Source organism: Carlito syrichta, unplaced genomic scaffold (genome assembly GCF_000164805.1).
Source record: "Carlito syrichta isolate Samal-C Ts95f unplaced genomic scaffold, Tarsius_syrichta-2.0.1 Scaffold314298, whole genome shotgun sequence".
Classification (NCBI taxonomy): Eukaryota; Metazoa; Chordata; class Mammalia; order Primates; family Tarsiidae; genus Carlito; species Carlito syrichta.
The window spans coordinates 233,562-252,121 of NW_007258394.1; the positions used below are offsets into that span (position 1 = coordinate 233,562).

Here is an 18,560-nt window from a genome sequence, read left to right on the forward strand (position 1 = left end):
CAATTTGGGAGGCCTGGGTGAGGGGATTATCTAAGCCCATGGGTTAGTGAACAGCCAGGTAACTTGAGACCTCATCTCTACTGTAAAAAATAAAAATAAAGAGCCCAATGGGTTGATGCTGAGGTGGCCGTGAGCATGCCACTGCACCTCAGCCTGGGCAATGGGGTGAGACTCCAACTCAAAAAGAAATTCCAAAAAAAAAGAAGAAAGTTGTCATTTACCTCGTAACCAAGTAGCAGAATGTAATGTTGCTAAGACAGCTCACATAATGTGCCTCCTCGTGTGATGGTAGTCAGCCCCAAAATGTTCAATCTGATTTAGCCTAATTGCCAGTTTACAAGAAATACAGGAAGTAAAAAAGCAAAAGACACCTTGAGAAACAGACAAATCCAGAAAATGGAATATTGTATAAGAAAACTGCCCTGAATTCTTCAAAATGTCATCATGATGAAAGAGAGAAGTGGACATTGTTGAAACTGGATGAGTAATCTGGGAGTTCATTATACTGTTCTCTGCTTTTGTGTATGTGTGAAAATTTCCATAATCAAAAGCATTAAATGTGAATGAGGGTTTAAAAAAGAAAAATTCTAAAGAGCCATTAGATACTAAGAACCAGAAGTAGACTCACACAAATGCCCAAGTGATTTTTGACAGGTGCAAAAGCAATTTAGTGGAGGAAGGATAGCATTTTCTAATGCTGATGGAGCAAGTGGATATGCATAGGTAAACAAACCAACAACTTTAGGACTAAGACTAAGTGAAGACGTCTTAAATGACATCAAAAGCATACTCCTTAGAGGAAAAGAAAAATGTTAAATTGGAACTTATCAAAATTAAAATAATTTGTTCTGCAAAAGACCCCTTTTATGGGGATGAAAAGACATTGCAAATCATATATCCAGTAAAGAATTTGCATCTAGACTACAGAAAGAACTTTCCAAACTTAACAGTAAAAAAAAAAATCTAATTAGAATGTGAGTACAAGACAGGAACATTTCACCAAAGTATAGATAGCAAATGAGAAGATGCTTAACATCATCAGCCATTAGGGAAATACAAGTTAAAATCATGAGATACAATCATGTTCCTATCAGAATAGCTAAAATTAAAAAATAATATCAGTGCTGGCAAGGATGCAGAGAAACTAGATCTCATACATTGCTGGGAATGTAAAATGGTGCACCCATTCTGGGAAATAGTTGGCATTTTCTTGTAAAAACCAAACATGTATAGATGATACGCCTCAGTATCACACTTCTGAGCATTTGTTCCATACATGTACACAAAAATTTGTACATGAATGTTCGTAGCAGATTAATTCATAATGATCAAAACCTGTAGACAACCTAAATATCCTTCACCAGTTGGTTAAAACAAACCATGGTATATTTATACCATAGAATATTTGCTGCTGTACAATTAAATGAAATGACTTACTGATAGCCAGCCACAACTCAAATAAATGTCAAGGGAATTAATGCGAGTGAAAATGCCAATTCCAGAAGTCTATCATACTCTGCATGATTCTATCCATATAATATTCTCAAAATAACAAAACTATGGACATGAAAAACAGATGAGTTGTTACCAGAGGTTAAGGATGGTAGGAGGGAGAATGGGGAGAGGGTTAAATGGAACTGTTGAGAGGTAGCACCAGGAAGGACTTTGTGGTCATAGAACACTTGTGTATTTTGATTGTACTGGTGGTTACACAAATCTACAGGTGATAAAAATGAAAAAAATATAAACGCACTGTACTAATGTTGATTTCCTGATTTTGATATTATTATGTAATATGTAATCATTAGGGGAAATAGGGGTAAAGGGTACTGTCTTTGCAATTTCCTGTAAATCATTTCTAAATTAAAAGTAAAACAAACAAAAAAAAAACCCAAACTAAAGAGCATAACCAAATACAGTGTGTGAGACTAATTGAAAAAAGAATTATGACATATGTTTTAGGACAGTTGGGAAAATTTGAATATGACTGAGTATTAAAGGGTCTTAGGAAATTATTGTTAATTTTCTTACCTGTGATGATAGTGGTGTTTGAAGAATATTTTAAAGGGATACATGCTGAATTATTTGGAATGAAGTGTTCTGACACCTACAACTTTTTTTAAAAAATGCTTTTAAGTATGTATAGAGAGATCAGGCAAACAAAGTCTTCATCGTATTCAAGTGGAGGAGACGGGTATTCAGTGTACCGTTCTTTCAACTTTTCTGTACTGTTTGATATTTTCAAAATAAAACGTTTAAGGGATATTATCAGTGCTTTTCTACAGCTTAATGTTTTGTAGCCTCAGGCTCCCGGGCGCGCGCCTCGCCCGAGTGTTCATGCCCTGCCGGGGATGGGCCCCTCCCTGAGGATCAGATCCTCTACCCTCCTTCTGAGCGCTCTGACCCTATCCTCGGGCAGGGGCGACCTTGGACACCCATAGAGAAGAAAGCACCTCCGAGATTCCTAGAGAGGCCAGCCTGGCGACTTGGGGATCCGGAAGCCCGTCCCGAGGCACTTCCTGTCCGGTCATTGTTCTCGCGCCGGTGGAAGCCGGTGTCCCGGTCCGTCATCTTCTTGCTTCAGAGCTGGTGAACTCGGGCTGTACCTCTCAGCTGCGCACGGTGAGCCGGGTCGCCGGGGGTGGATACGAACGTCGGGGAAGGAGGGGCTATCCCAGGGGCGGCCGCCCGAGAGGCGGCCCGCTGCATCCTTCCCTAGGGAACACCAGTCCTGTCCGGGCGACTCGGTGCCCCGCCGCTCTGAATCCCGGCTGCCTCCTGCCGGGAACCTGGCTCGGAGAGGTTGGACGCAAACTAGCGAGCGGATCAGGCAGATCCAGAGACAGGGCCGCGAGGGGAAGGGCTGGATTGTCACGTTTGGGAATAGGGAAAGGACGTTGAAAGGGAAGACTGATAGAGGGCTCTGTGCCGTCTGGGGCTGGAGGTCCATTTAAAAAATGTATATACCTTGTATACACAAGGTAGATCTCGTGTCAAGGGCCTTCCTGCCAAGTAGTCATGAAAAGAATAATACTATTGCATTACTCAAGAAATTCAGTGCATATGGTAAGTTACCAGTTAACATAGTGAAAAGAATATAATCACTTCAATGGCTGTAAAAGGGGATTAAATAAAATTTAACACCTTTCTTCTAATAAAACATTCAAAGGGGAATAGAAAGAAACATTTCAGTCTCTTCATAATCAACCAAAATAGTAAGGTTGTTTTACCCACCAATTGAAAACAATTTTTTAAAAACCCTGCTGGCTTAGCTATGATAAGGAGCCGCTGATAATTGGTGGGGGTGTAAATTGATGTGGTGCTTTTGGAAAGTAATTTGATAATATATATCAACCATAAATTCCTTGAGCCAGTAATCCCTCTGTTTATCCTAAAGGAATAATTCAGCAAAAGAAAAGGCTATTTCCCAGAAAACTTTTTTAACAATTGTTATTAGGAAAATAAACTGGAAATAGGAAAACCTGCAAGTTGCTTAACATTGTATAAGTGTGATGATCTAAAGTGTGTTTTGGAAAAATACACAATATGCGGGAGTGTGTGTGTGTGTGTGTGTGTGTGTGTGTGTGTGTGTGTATACACACGCATATATATGTAATTACAGAGAAAAGGGAGTAGGATTCCCATCTAAACTGATGCATGTGACATTTAATTCTATATATTTCCACATTACTTCATCCTTTTTCAATAAGAGTGAAAATATTTTAATGTCATAGATAACTGTGTAGCAATTAAAAAGCATGAAGAAAGGCAACATCAAAATAATGTTCACACTATTTTGTATCCTTGGCAATAAAGTAAACTTTGTAATAACCCCTTAAAAAAAACACTATGATGATAATTGTGAAACTATGTATCCCCATAATCAAAAACAAGTTTATAAAATCATTAATATGGTTGGAGGTGTTCCCTTAAAAGAAATATCTTAAATTTTACATTGTTTAGTGGTTATCTCTTTGGAGATATACTGGGGTTTTCTTAATCATTTTCTGTATTTTTTAAGTTCTTACAATAAAAATATGTTACCATTTAATCAGGAAAAGAAAAATCACTGGATGTTATATAAATCCATTTGCAATGTGATTATTATGGAAAGAATTTACATGTTTACAGTCCAACTCCTTTATCTTATGAGGGGGAGGAATAGAGCATTCCATGTGCTACAGTAGCCACTGGCCAGACACTAGTGGAATTGGCCTGTGGGCTGAGTGGCATCCAAGTAAATCTCTGCGTTACACTGACAATGTTTTCTGATTTCTCAGTAGACAGTACTCATCTTGGCACTGGGAAAAAACTCAAGAAGAAAAATTTTTGATATGTAAAGATTAGATGGGGTTTGACCTCTGCTGGGCAGCCCCCAACTATAGGAGTTACCCTGCTGAGCAGAGAAGATGACTACAGAATTGAGAGAAGTCAAGGCTCTAGCCCCTTGGGGCCCAGTGAAGGTGAAAAAGGAGGAGGAAGAGGAGGAAGACTTTCTAGGTCAGGCTTCCAGCCAACAAGTGCCCTCTGAGAACATCAAAGTCTGGGCTCCTGGAGATGGTCTTCACACAGGCCTTGATGTATCAGAAGAAGAGGAAAAGGTAAAGGGTGGCCTGGGAGGAAGAGGGGAGAAGAGACGTGAGGACTTCAAGTAGCTTAAGTTGGGACTCTGCCCCTCTGCTTCCACACCTCGTGTCTTATTTCCTGGTTAGAGTTCTGATTTTTAGGTTTTTTGTAATATAATTAACTGGTGTGACATTCAATACTTTGTTTAAGCCAGTGGTTCTCAAACCTGGGGAGCTTTTTACAAAATCTTAAATGTCAGTTCTAATTTATTCCAATTAGATCAGGATCTAGGGGTGGGACCTGGGTATCTGTATATTTTAAAACTCTTCAGGTGATTCCAGTCAGAGGTTGACAGCACTAGCCAGTACTCAAACTTTAGGAATCACCTACAGGCTCTCGTTAAAATGTTAAATCTGATTCAGGAGGTTTAGGTTGAGGTCTGAGATTCTGCATTTCTCACAAGCTTCCAGGTGATACAAATACTGATGATCTGTGGACCACGCTGAGTAGTGAGACTGTAAACTGTGCTGTGTCCTTAATGTTTTCAAAGACATCCCTTACCATTACTAGTCAAATAAGGGCAGAGATCCCCCAGAGCCTTTCTGGAGAAATAAGGTTAGAACTTTGCTTCTTTGATCTTTAGACCTCTGAAAAGTTTTCTCTGAAAAATCTTCCCATATGCTCTCTCCTCTTGTCATGCACTCACTGGCAAGTTAGGTTTGGATTCTGGAGTGAGAATTAGGCAAAATCAAAGTAAGAGGGAAGAAGGAAGCAAGCTTGCTTCTCTGCCCAACTGACTTGAGGGTTAGCTAGGGGAGACTCTGGCTTTCTTTTCCATTAAAAAAAAAAAAGTTTTGTGGCCTCCAGGAATAGATACCTATGTTCTCATTCTCAAAACTGTACTCACCCCACCACCAGTCCCCTCATAAGCATGTACCTGCTTGTCTCTAGGATCAGAACATGTTCTGGGACATGGCAGTAGTCCTGAAAGCAACGCAGGAGGCACCTGCTGCTTCACCCCTTGGCAGCTACTCATTACCAGGGACTCTGGCCAAGAGCGAGATACTGGAGACTCATGAGAACATGAACTTTCTAGGTAAGGTTAACTCCCTGATTCAGAATCTGACCATTGAGGTTTCTCAAAATATTGTCAAAAACTTTGCTGGGCATCTGGTCTCCTAGTTTGAACAACAGAGAGTATTTTGGTGTTGAAAGTGTCAGAGAGGTCTGATAGAGGACTACTGAGAAATGCCTATGTTTTGTCATGGGAAATGGCTCATTTTGCACACAGGCTCAAGACATCAAACAAACATAGAATTCCAAATTCACTTTTTCATCATATTTATTGTTCAGTAAGTTTCATGTGCACTTGTAGGCATGTGTCCTGTTCAAGTGCTTTGTGGTTATCATAGTTGGTGAGTCTGCAAGAGAAGTTAGCTAAGGTAGGAATGGTCAACTTTTGTGGTGATTTTGAGAAAATGCCCTGGAAGTGTTCTGTTTTCATAGATCTTTGTACTAATTGTAGAAGATTTTGAGCGGCTGTGTCAACCATAATGTTGCCAAAACTAGGTATTGTACTGATGGGACTTATCATCTTATCTCTAAGCTGAGGCTCAGGAAAGGGTAATGTGTTCTAAATATCTCAGCCATGGCAGAAGCTTGACTATGAAGAAGTGACATATTACTTAGAATCAAGAATGCAGTAATTGTTGAGTCCTGTGTTGCAGAAGCAATTACCTGACTGACTGTCAGGGTCCCTTTTTTTTCTACCTGATACAGGCCTGTATCTAAATATTTTGAATCCATTGTCCTCCTTAGCCAGTTTTTCAACATTTGGAGACCAAATCATTTTCTTAAACCAGTGCTGTGGGAACAATTAGATCTCTACCTTTCATTTTCTTGTCTCATTTTTAATTATCCCCCAAACTCTCAGCAGCTTCTTTCTGCTTTATGTTCTATTCTCTCTAATGTGTTTACTTCTTTTCTATCTCCTTGCTTAACCAGCCATTCATAGTCTTAACTTCAGCAGCTAGCTGCACCCATACATCAGGAAGGGCCTCCATTTTTCCTGCTGTGCCTCTTACTTCAAGACCCTGTTCACACTTTTTATGTTGCTGGCTATTTCCATAGCAGCAGGTGATGCAAGAACACTGAGCTTTAGGAATAAGAGAGACCTGAATGTGATTGCCCACCCTGCCTCTGATAACTCTGTGACCTTAAGTAAGTCCTCTCCTGAGACCTTCATTTCTTGATCTACAAACTGGATGCTTTAATTCAAGAAATACAGGATTTGTTGACTGCCTACTTCCTATGTGTCCAGTAGTGTGATAGGTGCTGGAGATACAGAAATCAGTAACACACAACCTTGTCCTTTTTAAGGCTACCACACAATTGAAGGACAGTTTCATCTCCATGGTGAAATTGTACAAAATACATAAAAGTACTTTGGAAATTGTGTTTCTGGGGTTTTAACATCTGAAGGAGTTTTAACTACATCTATACATCTGTACATCTAGAAATATTTTAAATAAAAATGACAACATTTTTACTTTTTCTTTTTCTTTCTTTCTTTTTTTTTTTTTTTGAGCTGGAGTCTCCCTCTGTTGCCCAGGCTGGAGTGCAGTGGCACGCTCACGGCCACCACAGCCTCAATCTGCTGGGCTCAGGCAATCCTTCTGCCTCAGCCTTACAAGTAGCTGGAACTACAGGCACACGCCACAATACCTGGCTAATTTTTTGATTTATTGTAGAGATGAGGTCTCGCCAAGTAGCCCAGGCTGATCTCGAACCCGTGGGCTCAGGCAATCCTCTCACCTCGGCCTCCAAAAGTGTTGGGATTATAGGCATGAGCCACCATGCCTGGCCTACTTTTTCTTTAATTCATGTTGTTATGCTTCAACTTTTATGGATTAAATTTTTTAAGCATTTAACTCTGACTACATATCATATTTTCTTATATAAAACCATAATTGCAAATTTAATATATCTAATTCTTCAAATATTTTGAGCATCTAACAAGGCAGGCTTATAAGTCTTGTAAGTAGAATCTTGATAAACACACACCTTTTATAAGTGTAATGAATGGGATTTATGAATTTAGTAAATCAAATTACCTTTCTTATCTCAGAACACAGTCACCAGCTAGGATGGCAGGTTCATATAGCTTTTCAGATTTCTTCTTTTTAAAAAAATGAAAATACAGTATTGATTTCAAAACTTCTGTATGCCTGTGTTCTGGTTGATCACAAATTAGTCTAGTTTTTCATTATTTCTATACTTTTTTTTTTCTAGAATTACAGTAATCCTACTTGGTCCAAAAAAGGAAAAATACCATTTCAAACAAGCCAAGATGATAGGTCCTGGATTATTTGATGGTTAATCTTTTCACTTGAGGAGATTTGAACTTCAGGACACAAAATGGGCCTAAATTCTCTTGTCTTATACCCTAGATACTTGCTGTCTTTCATGTATGTAACATAGATATGGTCTATATCTTTCATGAATGTAACATTCTAAATCTCCCAGTAAGGATAATAGGCATGAAGGTCAGGGAGGGAATCCAGCTGTGAACTAGAGTTTTCTTGGACTCTGTTCCTGTTGGAGAAATACCTGGGGTGGGGGCGATGGGAGGCCCCAGTGTCCATGATGGGGAATTAAAGCAAAGGAGAGGAAGAAGCAAAGGAGAAAGAGCAGAGATGGAGACATTAGAAGGGAGAAAAATAAAGTGAGATGTAGGTAATGAGAAATAACAGAGAACATAAAAGAGGAGAAGGCAGTGCACAGATGAAAAACAGAAAAGACATAAAACTGTATATGGAACAATTCAGAATACTTCACACAAAAAATTTTTTTAAAAATAAAAATTGCCGGGCTCGGTGGCTCAGCCTGTAATCCCGCGCCTTTGGAGGCTGAGGTGAGTGGATTGCCTGAGCCCACGGGTTCGAAACCCTCCTGGGCAGCGAGACCTCATCTCTACAATAATCAAAAACTAGCTGGGCGTGGTAGCGTGCGCCTGTAATTCCGGCTACTCAGAAGGCTGAGGCAGAAGGATCGCCGGAGCCCAGCAAGTCGAGGCTGCAGTGGCCGGGAGCGGCCACTGCACTCCAGTCTGGGTGACAGAGTGAGACTCCAACTCAAAAAAACAATAAAAATAAAAATGAAAATCATGAGAGATTCTCATGTTTTCTGGCATTGTGTGGCCAGCTATGCCATAATCCAACAAGGTCAGCTTTCCTTGACAATGCTAAGCTGTTCCCTTGACACAAGGGTAAGGGTTTGCAAAGTTTCCACTTTAATATCTTACAGTATAGCTGTATATCACCATAGCAACTCCCCTCCCCTAAGGGTTTTTTCCTGGCCCCCCACAGCACCGTCAGTCAGGCTGAAAGTCACTACATACATTCAGATCACTTATTGTATTCCATGCACTGTTCTGAGCAGTTGACATAGAATAACTCTGTTGGTTCAGTCACAGCCTTATTATTTATTATCCCTGTTTTAGAGATTAGGAAACTAATCTCTAAATACTATTATTTATTATCCCTGTTTTAGAGATTAGGAAACTGAGGCATGGAGAAGTTAAGTAGCTAACCCAAAGTCATGACAGAGTAGGGATTTGAAACCAGGCATTCTGGTTCCAGAATCCATGTTTTGAACCTCTATGCTGCACAGCCTCTTAATGTTTCCTATGCTTTTGGCTGCTGTGGCTGTCTGGCATTAGTGTAACCCTTTCCATGCTTATTCTTTCTTTGACATCCAGCATCCTCAGACACAGAAGGCTAAGCTGCTAGATCTTTGTTCACAGGTAATGAATATCTCTAATTAACTGGTGGTTTGTAAACAAATCTACTCTAAGTAGCCAAGGTAAAAAGACAAGTCTGGGGAGAAGTTGGTGTCCTTTGTAACTGACCTTAGTTGTGAAAACAGTCATCAGACAACCAGGAGTGCTGTCTGGAGACTAGGCCTTCCTAGCACGTGGCAGAGGGTTGAGTGTCTAATGGAGGTAAGTGGAAGTGCTGGAAAGATCATGAATCAGTGGATTCTGCTGGGGCATGGGGAGATGGCACAGACTTGGCAGAAGACCCTACAGAGCAGTGGTAACAAGGAATTCTTGTCTTTGATGAAGGCACTTTGCAGAAATGATGAAGTCGCATACTTTCTCACCTTTATGACTTGATGATCCTATTCTTTTTCTAGACCAGAGAAAGCTAACATTTGTATTTTCTGTCTTGGTTCAGGTGCTGAAACCAAGAATCTACAGTTACTGGTTCCCAAAACTGAAATATGTGAGGAATCTGAAAAACCCCTCATAATGACAGGAAGAATCCAGAAAGCTGACCCTCACGAACCTGAGTCAGGAGAAGCCTGTGAAAAAGGAAACGTGTTAAAGAGGCAGAGAATAAAGAGGGAAAAGAAAGATTTCAGACAAGTGCCAGTGAATGACTGTCACTTACCTGAAATCTTCAAAGAGGAAGAAGACCAGAAATGTAAGAAATCTGGGGAAAAATATAACCTTAATTCTGGCACTGTTAAAAATCAGAAAATCCAGCCTGGGCAAAAGCCTTTTACATGCAGTGTGTGTGGGAAGGGCTTTAGTCAGAGTGCAAACCTTGTTGTGCATCAGCGAATTCACACTGGGGAGAAACCCTTTGAATGTCATGAGTGTGGGAAGGCCTTCATTCAGAGTGCAAACCTCGTTGTACATCAGAGAATCCACACTGGACAGAAACCTTATGTTTGCTCAAAATGTGGGAAAGCCTTCACTCAGAGTTCAAATCTAACTGTACATCAAAAAATCCACTCTTTAGAAAAAACTTTTAAATGCAGTGAATGTGAGAAAGCCTTCAGTTATAGCTCACAACTTGCTCGGCATCAGAAAGTCCATATTACGGAAAAATGCTATGAATGTAACGAGTGTGGGAAAACATTTACTCGAAGCTCAAACCTCATTGTTCACCAGAGGATCCACACTGGGGAGAAGCCCTTTGCCTGTAATGATTGTGGCAAAGCCTTTACCCAGAGTGCAAATCTTATTGTACATCAACGAAGCCATACTGGTGAGAAGCCATATGAGTGTAAAGAGTGTGGGAAAGCCTTTAGTTGTTTTTCACACCTTATTGTCCACCAGAGAATTCACACTGCAGAGAAACCTTATGACTGCAGCGAATGTGGGAAAGCCTTCAGTCAGCTCTCTTGCCTTATTGTCCACCAGCGAATTCACAGTGGAGATCTTCCTTATGTGTGTAATGAGTGTGGGAAAGCCTTCACGTGTAGCTCATACTTACTTATTCATCAGCGGATTCATAATGGGGAAAAGCCTTACACATGTAATGAGTGTGGCAAGGCCTTCAGACAGAGGTCGAGCCTCACTGTGCACCAGAGAACCCACACTGGGGAGAAGCCCTATGAATGTGAGAAGTGTGGCGCAGCTTTCATTTCTAACTCGCACCTCATGCGGCACCACAGAACCCATCTGGTCGAATAACAAGGAAGAGGAAGACCTCCGGCTTTGGTCATGACCCACTACCCGCCAAATCAGACACCTCTAATTTAAAAAAAATGAAAACTAAGTACCTAAAGGCAAGGACTTTGTTTTAACTGTACCCTAAGCAGTCGTGTTTTTTAAATGAAATTTTACTTTCTTAGGAACAAGTCATAAAAAACTAAGTGATAAAGATCCTATTTGGGGAAAGGTCTTTTTTGTTTAAATTTTTTTTTTTTTTTAACTCTGGCAATTGCTTGAACAACAGGCAGGTTATCTGCTTGGTTGAATGCTGAAGCTTTGAACCCTGGATTCTAGTATTTGGGGGTTAAACAGTGACTAGTTAAGGAAACTGTTTAGGGTAACCATTCAACAACAACTAATCTATGAACATTTATAAGCTTTCCCCAGGTAATTTTTCCCTTGGTAATTTTTAAAAAGTCAATCAAAACAAAAAACTATTAATTGTCTACTGCTCCCAAAAGGGACAGAAATAGGAAACAGCCTTTTTCTTGCTGTGTATACCTCCTGAACCTTGGTATCGTCAAGCTCCAGGGATCTCTGATGAGTCTGTTCTGACCATTCCCTAGTCTGTATGACCAAGCACTCAAGGATTGACGGAGACCCCATGCACAAGCTATATTCATTTGCTAAGATTGACAGCTTTTTCTCCAGACAATTCCTCAGTTCCCATCGCATTCCATTTGGGTGAGAGGCAACTATCTGCCCCTTCCTGGATAGAGGAATCAAAGAATAAAGCTTGCCTGGAGACATGCCCAAGTTGTCTCTGCTCTCATTCTGCTCAAGCTCAACGAAGGGCTCAGTTTGGGTTTCATTCTTACATTATGAATGGTGTTTACAGAAAGTGGTCACGCTCTTCTAATTCTGAGAGGACCAAAGAGGGAAAATGAAGGGAAAGGGAGGAGGTGAAGTGGGATTCCTGAGGTCTTAATTTGATTATTTTGAGAAGTTCAAAGGAATTGGAATACGAAAACTTTTAGAATGATGAAGAAACTAAGGTAAGGTATCTTTGTTACCCTTTCAGCCTTTATTCCCGCAGAAATCATTTATAAAACTATGCAATAGGTAGAGTTATGTAATAAATGCCTTGTATTTATACATAAATTTTATTCTTGTATACCTTCATGTATCAAATCATGATACCTGACACTTAATCTTGAACTTTCACATAGATCATTACCTTAATCCTTCTATCACTAAAAGAGGTATTTGCCCATTTACCTGAGAGTGGTCATTAGTGCAAGGCCAAGTAACAAGTGGCAGAGCTTATGCTCACATCCAGGACCTAAATCCAGGTTCTCTTTTTTTCTGCCATGCTACTCACCTAACCACCTGTAATCCCCACACAGACCTGTGGGGGAGCCTGAGAAAGGAGTATGTAGTCCCACTTTCAGGTGAGGAAGCTGAGGTGACAGATTTAGGGTGTGCCTTAGGCAATGTAACCAGAAGGCAGAAAACATAAGACTGGAATTTGGATCTCATTTCTGAGTCTGTACCGCCATCCTATTCCAATGTCTCAGCATCCAAGAGCATTTATCATAAATGCTGAGTACGGTATGGTTCTTGTGCAGAGGTCCCATGCATTTATTGTCTCATTTCTGCAAGACTAAATTACATAGTGCTTTTTAGGTTACTGAGCACTTGCACATACAGAAGGCATATATAAGAAAGCTTATTAATTTCCTCTTTTTTCCCCTTCAAGTAGTCTTGTCAAAGCATATGTAATTTCTTTTCCCAGTTTCACTCTAAATCATAGAGACACAAATACAAGGATTCAATAGTAGGTTCAAATGCTCATAACTTCTTTGACCCTAACAGTTAGTGGCTGTTCCTGCCCTCCTGTCTAGGAGTGAAGATAGCAACCAAGGATAACACCCTGCGTCTCTGTTGAGGTTAGGAACAAGTTAGAATTTTTGCCTGCAGAATCAGAAAGCTCAGAACAGCAGAAGAGCAGAACTGAAGATTTGAGATAACTGTAGCCTTGACCCACCAAGAGACCAAAACTGTACTTTCCTGAATAACAAGAGCAGCTGGGGTATATGACCACTAATACGGCTAAACTGTTTAGCTTGCATCATATATTCATCCTTATAATTGAGTATTCAATCATGGATGATTACAATTTCCTGGGCTAAAGATTTTCATTCTTAAGTAGTTCAGAAAAGCTACCCAAGTGATTCTGTGGTGATGGAAAGCTAGGTTTGGGAATCACTGACCCAACCTTGCAGTAAAGCAGTGGTTTTATTTTTTGTTTTTTTATTTTTTTGAGTTGGAGTCTCACTCTGTCGCCCAGATCTGGAGTGCAGTGGCCACTCCCAACCACCACAGCCTTGACCTGCTGGACTCCGGTGATCCTTCCGCCTCAGCCTTCCATGTAGCTGGAAGCAGCGATTTTAGACCTTAGCTTCATGTTAGAATCACATAGGTCACTTTTTAAAATTTCCATTCATAGGTCTCAGTGTTTTTGAAAACTCTGGAGGAGATTACAATATGCAGCCAAGATTATGAGCCACTGCAGCAACAAAGTAAAGCCTGCAGACCAAGAAAGTGTGAGCAAAGGTGGAGACAGTGGTGGTCGGGGGATGGGGCCTTCAGCATAGGAACCTGTATATGCAAATTGTTCTATGTTGTTTCAGCAAAACAGGACACTTATTTTACATTGGTCAGACTTGGTGTCCTTTATTGCCCCTGCCAACTCTTAGATGTTTGAAGATTCTGCAACTGAACTTATTTGTATTTAAGTGAGTATACCAACATTTTATTTATATGAGCAAACTAAGTTTTATATAACATACTTTTAGGCATGTATTAAGACTTTTTACTTTTCTACTTGCATTTCATTAACCTGTACCCAGGTTCAGGACCTCTGATCCCACACAAATCTTGTGAGCCAAGTGGATTACTAGACACATCAGATCCTTCCCCAGCTAATAACAACCCACCCTCTTAATTTAGTTCCAGCCCTTAAAATAAATTATGACCCGCCTTTTCTTTACAGCTTCCAATAAAGGAAAAATGAACAGCCTTGTCAGAGTTGGCTTAGGTTTTCCTGTTCTTTGAAGTCATCTCCCATCTCTCCTGGCTGGTCCTGCCAGGAGTGGTTGGGAACACTGAAGTCCCATTTTTCTAAGTTGCTAGCAGCTATCAGGCTTTTAGGTGTCAGACAAAGAGCTCTGTGCCAGGTCTAGGGATTGGCATTAAGAGTAGAACTAGGGATCTGTCCTCACCCTCACATGAGACCAACAGATTTGTATTAAGTGGAGCACAGTGATGCAGAACTGTTAACAAAATCATGTACAGGTGCTTTGGGAGCACAAGGGAAAGACTTTATCAACCACTAACACACACACACTTCCAAACACAGCTATGAATACACACACACACACACACACTTCCAAACACGGCTATGAATTCCTCCGTGTTTAGTAAGAGGTGTCTTTGGGCAAAGCTAATTCTTCATCTGTGCTTTGGATCCTCTCTCTTCCTTGCCCAGGCAGGTATCCCTCTCCCACATCTGTTACCACTTGCTTCTTCATCCAGTTTGCCTAACCGTCTGGGGTTGCAGTCCCTTTGAGAGACTGATGGAGATTGTGGTTCCTCTCCTGAGAAATGTGCATTGCACATTGAATTTTGTGCTCATTGCGGGGGGGGGGGGTCATCCAGACTCCCTGGAGCTGATCTGTAGACCCTTTGGGGCCCAACGTCTAATCTGGGGATGCACTGCATAATCACCAGTGACTTTTTAAAATAAAAAAGAATAGGTTGACTGGGCACAGTGGCTCACGCCTATAATCCCAGCACTGTGGGAGGCCAAGGTCAGAGGATTGCCTGAACCCTTGGGTTCAAAGCCAGCCTGGGCAATTTGGTGAGACCGCATCTCTACAATTAATCAAAAAAATTAACCAGACATGGTGTCGCATGCCTGTAGTTTCAGCTACTTGGAAGGCTGAAGTGGAAGGATTGCTTGAGTCCAGCAGGTCGAGACTGGTCGCCAGGAGCATGCCACTGCCCTCCAGCCTGGGTGACAGAGTGAGACTCCAACTCAAAAAAGTCAGAGTACAGAATCTAACAGTGTGGCCAAGACACATAACCTTTAAAATTTTGCATCTCCCAGATTCCCTCACTCACCAAATAGCATTATCCTCACCACCTGGGGCACCCAGATTGGATAGCCAGGAGGCATCTCTGACTTTCTAGGCATCATTTGTTCATTAGGAAAATCTTGTGCATTCTCTTTGTGGTGAACTTTGGGCTAGATTCTGGAGTGCCAAAGCAAACAAGTTCTGCTAATCCTGTTCTCAAGACTATTATGAGAATAACATGGATACCTAACATGATTTACTGAGTTTTGCATATTTGCTTTCCAACCTCATCTCGCTTTCATGCATATTTTACTGCAGTCTCAAGGCACGTACTTGCTCTTCTGTGCCTTTGCTCACACCTTTCTCAGTGTCTGTAATACCTCATCACTACTCCCTACCCAACCCCCTTCTACTTTACCAACCACAGGTTTCTTTTAAGGTTAAGTTCAAGTCTCATCTCTGGGAAAACCTCTGACTGCACTATGGTCAAGGGCATATTGGGAATTATATTTAGAAGAATACAAGATTATGATAAGCTGTGTATCTAGAGTTTTACTTTATGCTTTAAAATGAAAAAAAATTGATTGAAAATTGTATATAGGCCAGGCATGGTGGTTCATGTCTGTAATCCCATCACTTTGGGAGGCTAAAGCAGGAGGATCACTTGAGGTTAGGAGTTCAAAACCAGCTTGGGCAACACATTGAAATCTCATCTCTACAAAAAATTTAAACTTGGCCAGGTGTGGTGACACATGCCTGTAGTCCTAGCTACTTGGGAGACTGAGGCAGGAGGATTACTTGAACCCAGGAGTTTGAGATTACAGTGCGCTATGATTGAACCACTGCATTCCAGCCTGGGGGACAGACCCTGTTTCAAAAAAATTTTTTTTAATTCTGTGTATAATACAGTTCTCATATACTGTTGCTGTTACAAGTACTATCTACTACTAAGAAGTATATAGATAAATTACTTGAAGGGAATATTATAAGTAGTTAAATGACTTGTTCACAGCTATATGGATGGTAAATTCTAGAGCTTAGACTCAAACCCAACTCCTCTGGATAATAGGATTATGGATGATTAAAAAGTTTTTTGTTTTTTAGTAATTTCTGTATTTTCTATAAGGAGCAAGAATTTTATAATCAAAAATAATTATTTATTATATTTACATATCTAGTTTTATTGCATTCACTATGAATAGTGTCTCAGTTCCCCATTTTGAAGATGTTGAATGTACCCTTCCCTTCCTTTCTCTTTTTCTACCTCCCTGTCTCTAACGTTGCCAACTCTAATTCTTTTTTTTTTTTTTTTTTTTAGTTGGAGTCTCACTCTGTCGCCCAGACTGGAGTGCAGTGGCCGCTTCCGGCCACCGCAGCCTCGACCTGCTGGGCTCCGGCGATCCTTCCGCCTCAGCCTTCCGAGTAGCCAGAATTACAGGCATGCGCTACCATGCCCGGCTGATTTTTTGATTTATTGTAGAGATGAGGTCTCGCTGCCCAGGCGGGTCTCGAACCCGCGGGCTCAGGCAATCCACTCACCTCAGCCTCCCAAAGGCACGGGATTACAGGCTGAGCCACCAAGCCCAGCTGCCAACTCTAATTCTTAAAAACTCTATTCTGTAACCAATTAGTCTTTAATGCTTTGTGTTTTGATTGATTTTAAAAGTTGAAAATAGCATGAGCATTATTATGATTATGTGGATATTATTCACTGCATAGTTTTGTTTTTACTGACATTTCCAGTTACCTTTCTTCTTACCTTGTACCAGTTGCTTTTAGCACATCCTCAGTCATTTTCAAATTCTTCATCTAGTTAGATATTCTGTTGAATTCCCTTTTTCCCCCTGCATATTCCTCTTCCAGAGATTTCCAGCCTCCTGCTCTAGTCTGTCTTTGATGCCCTTTGTGCCTACTGTTGTTGTTAAATTAGGTTCCATTGTCTCCTGAATTCCATGTCTTCCTCTTTCTTTTTTATTTCTTCATTTTACTGCAGTGTATCTTCAAATCACTTGGAAAGAGTGCATGGGATGCAAAGTTGTTGAGTGCTCATATAAGTAAATCATCTTTCTCACACTTGATTGGTAGGTTGACTGACTCTGGAATTTTAGGTTGAAAAATTTCCCCAGAATTTTGTAGCCATTACTTCACTGACTTATAGCATCCACTGTTGCTAATGAGATGCCTGATTCCAGTCTGATTCTTATTTTTTTGACAGTCAATAAAGAGTATTCACAGTGTTCTGTTCTCCCACCCCAATGCCAGGAAACTTTTAGTGTCTCCTTTTTATTTTGGGTGTACTCAATTCCCTAGTGCACTCTGGAATTTTTCAATCTAGAGACTCAGGTATTTCTATCCTTGGAAATATTCTTGTTTTTATATGAAAACTCCTCTCTCTCTCATATGTGTGTGTGTGTGTGTGTGTGTGTGTGTATAATTTTTTTTTGTTTTCACTCTTTTGGAATTTCTGTTAATCAAATATTGGACCTTTTGCCTTTACCCTCAATTGCTTTATTTTTATTTCCTTGTCTTGTGTCTCTTTCTGGAAAAGTACCTTGATCATTTTCTAATGAATGTTTTATTTTGAAAGTAACTAGTTTACTTTCTAAGAGACTTTTTCTTAAAAGTCTCTTCTGTCACAAGAATTATCTCACTCCTTCATGCCCCTGCCACTGGGTCCTTTCTCTCTGTTTATGTGCTTGTTTTCATTGGAGATTTTCCTCAAATATCTTGTGATTCTTATTGATATACACACATATACATATATATACACATGCATACCAATTAAAAGCCCTATTGAGACCTCTGTGTGTGGGAGTGAGATTTGCCCACTACAAGGCCACCTTCTGAAGTGATTGGTAGGGAGCAAGCTATTTCCTGGGACCCCTAAAGCTAGAATGTGAAATCTTTTGCCTAGGGCTTTTACATTTAATTAGCAAAAGTTCTCTAATATTTTTGTCTGGCACTTAGATGTTGTTAAGTGCTTCTCTACAAGTGGAGGGAAGGGAGTCAAGTGTTATTACACACTTTCAGTCAATGCCCTTAACTTTAGACCCACTTATGCCTCCCACCCTTCATTGTACCAAGGTTTTCTAAGTCCCAAGTCTCTGGGGTTTGGCAGAGTAGATCAACTACCTCCTTTCATTGCATTGTCCTCAGTAAGTGTTCCAAGCTGTTATTCCTTCCACCCAACTTTCTCAGTTACAACTTCATTTTCCATCTTCCTGAAATATGTTCCTTTTATCCCATCATTGTTGCTTATACATTTTAAATCATTTTTATCTGTTGTTATTTCAGGAGAAGTGAAACCATTTTTGAAAGAATGTTGATGTCCTTTGCTACAGTAGTATCACTTTAAAGCTACCTTTAAAATGAATATTTGAACAATGATTTACATACATGTCAGTGTTACT

General features: G+C 40.4%; 1 protein-coding gene across 3 annotated transcripts; it reads left to right on the forward strand.

Annotated features, from left to right (window-relative positions):
* The first annotated feature begins 2,514 nt into the window (after nt 1–2,514).
* On the forward strand, nt 2,515–11,823 carry ZNF35 (zinc finger protein 35). 3 transcript variants are annotated; one of them, XM_008071366.2, is made up of 4 exons: nt 2,515–2,622; nt 4,281–4,601; nt 5,518–5,662; nt 9,804–11,823. In XM_008071366.2, exons 2-4 carry the CDS (start codon nt 4,410–4,412, stop codon nt 11,048–11,050), a joined length of 1,584 nt encoding a protein of 527 aa, XP_008069557.1. In that variant the 5' UTR covers nt 2,515–2,622; nt 4,281–4,409; the 3' UTR covers nt 11,051–11,823. The 3 variants fall into 3 exon arrangements, with proteins under 3 accessions (XP_008069557.1, XP_021574874.1, XP_021574875.1); XM_021719199.1 differs by having other exon boundaries at nt 2,529–2,622; nt 4,284–4,601; XM_021719200.1 differs by having other exon boundaries at nt 2,529–2,599; nt 4,284–4,601.
* Nucleotides 11,824–18,560: the final 6,737 nt, after the last annotated feature.

Bases quoted from the DNA above. Each gene is read 5' to 3' on its own strand.
- ZNF35 (XM_008071366.2), top strand. From the start codon at position 4,410: ATGACTACAGAATTGAGAGAAGTCAAGGCTCTAGCCCCTTGGGGCCCA. The intron at 4,602-5,517 runs GTAAAGGGTGGC...GCTTGTCTCTAG, and splicing joins TATCAGAAGAAGAGGAAAAG to GATCAGAACATGTTCTGGGA. The intron at 5,663-9,803 runs GTAAGGTTAACT...GTCTTGGTTCAG, and splicing joins TGAGAACATGAACTTTCTAG to GTGCTGAAACCAAGAATCTA.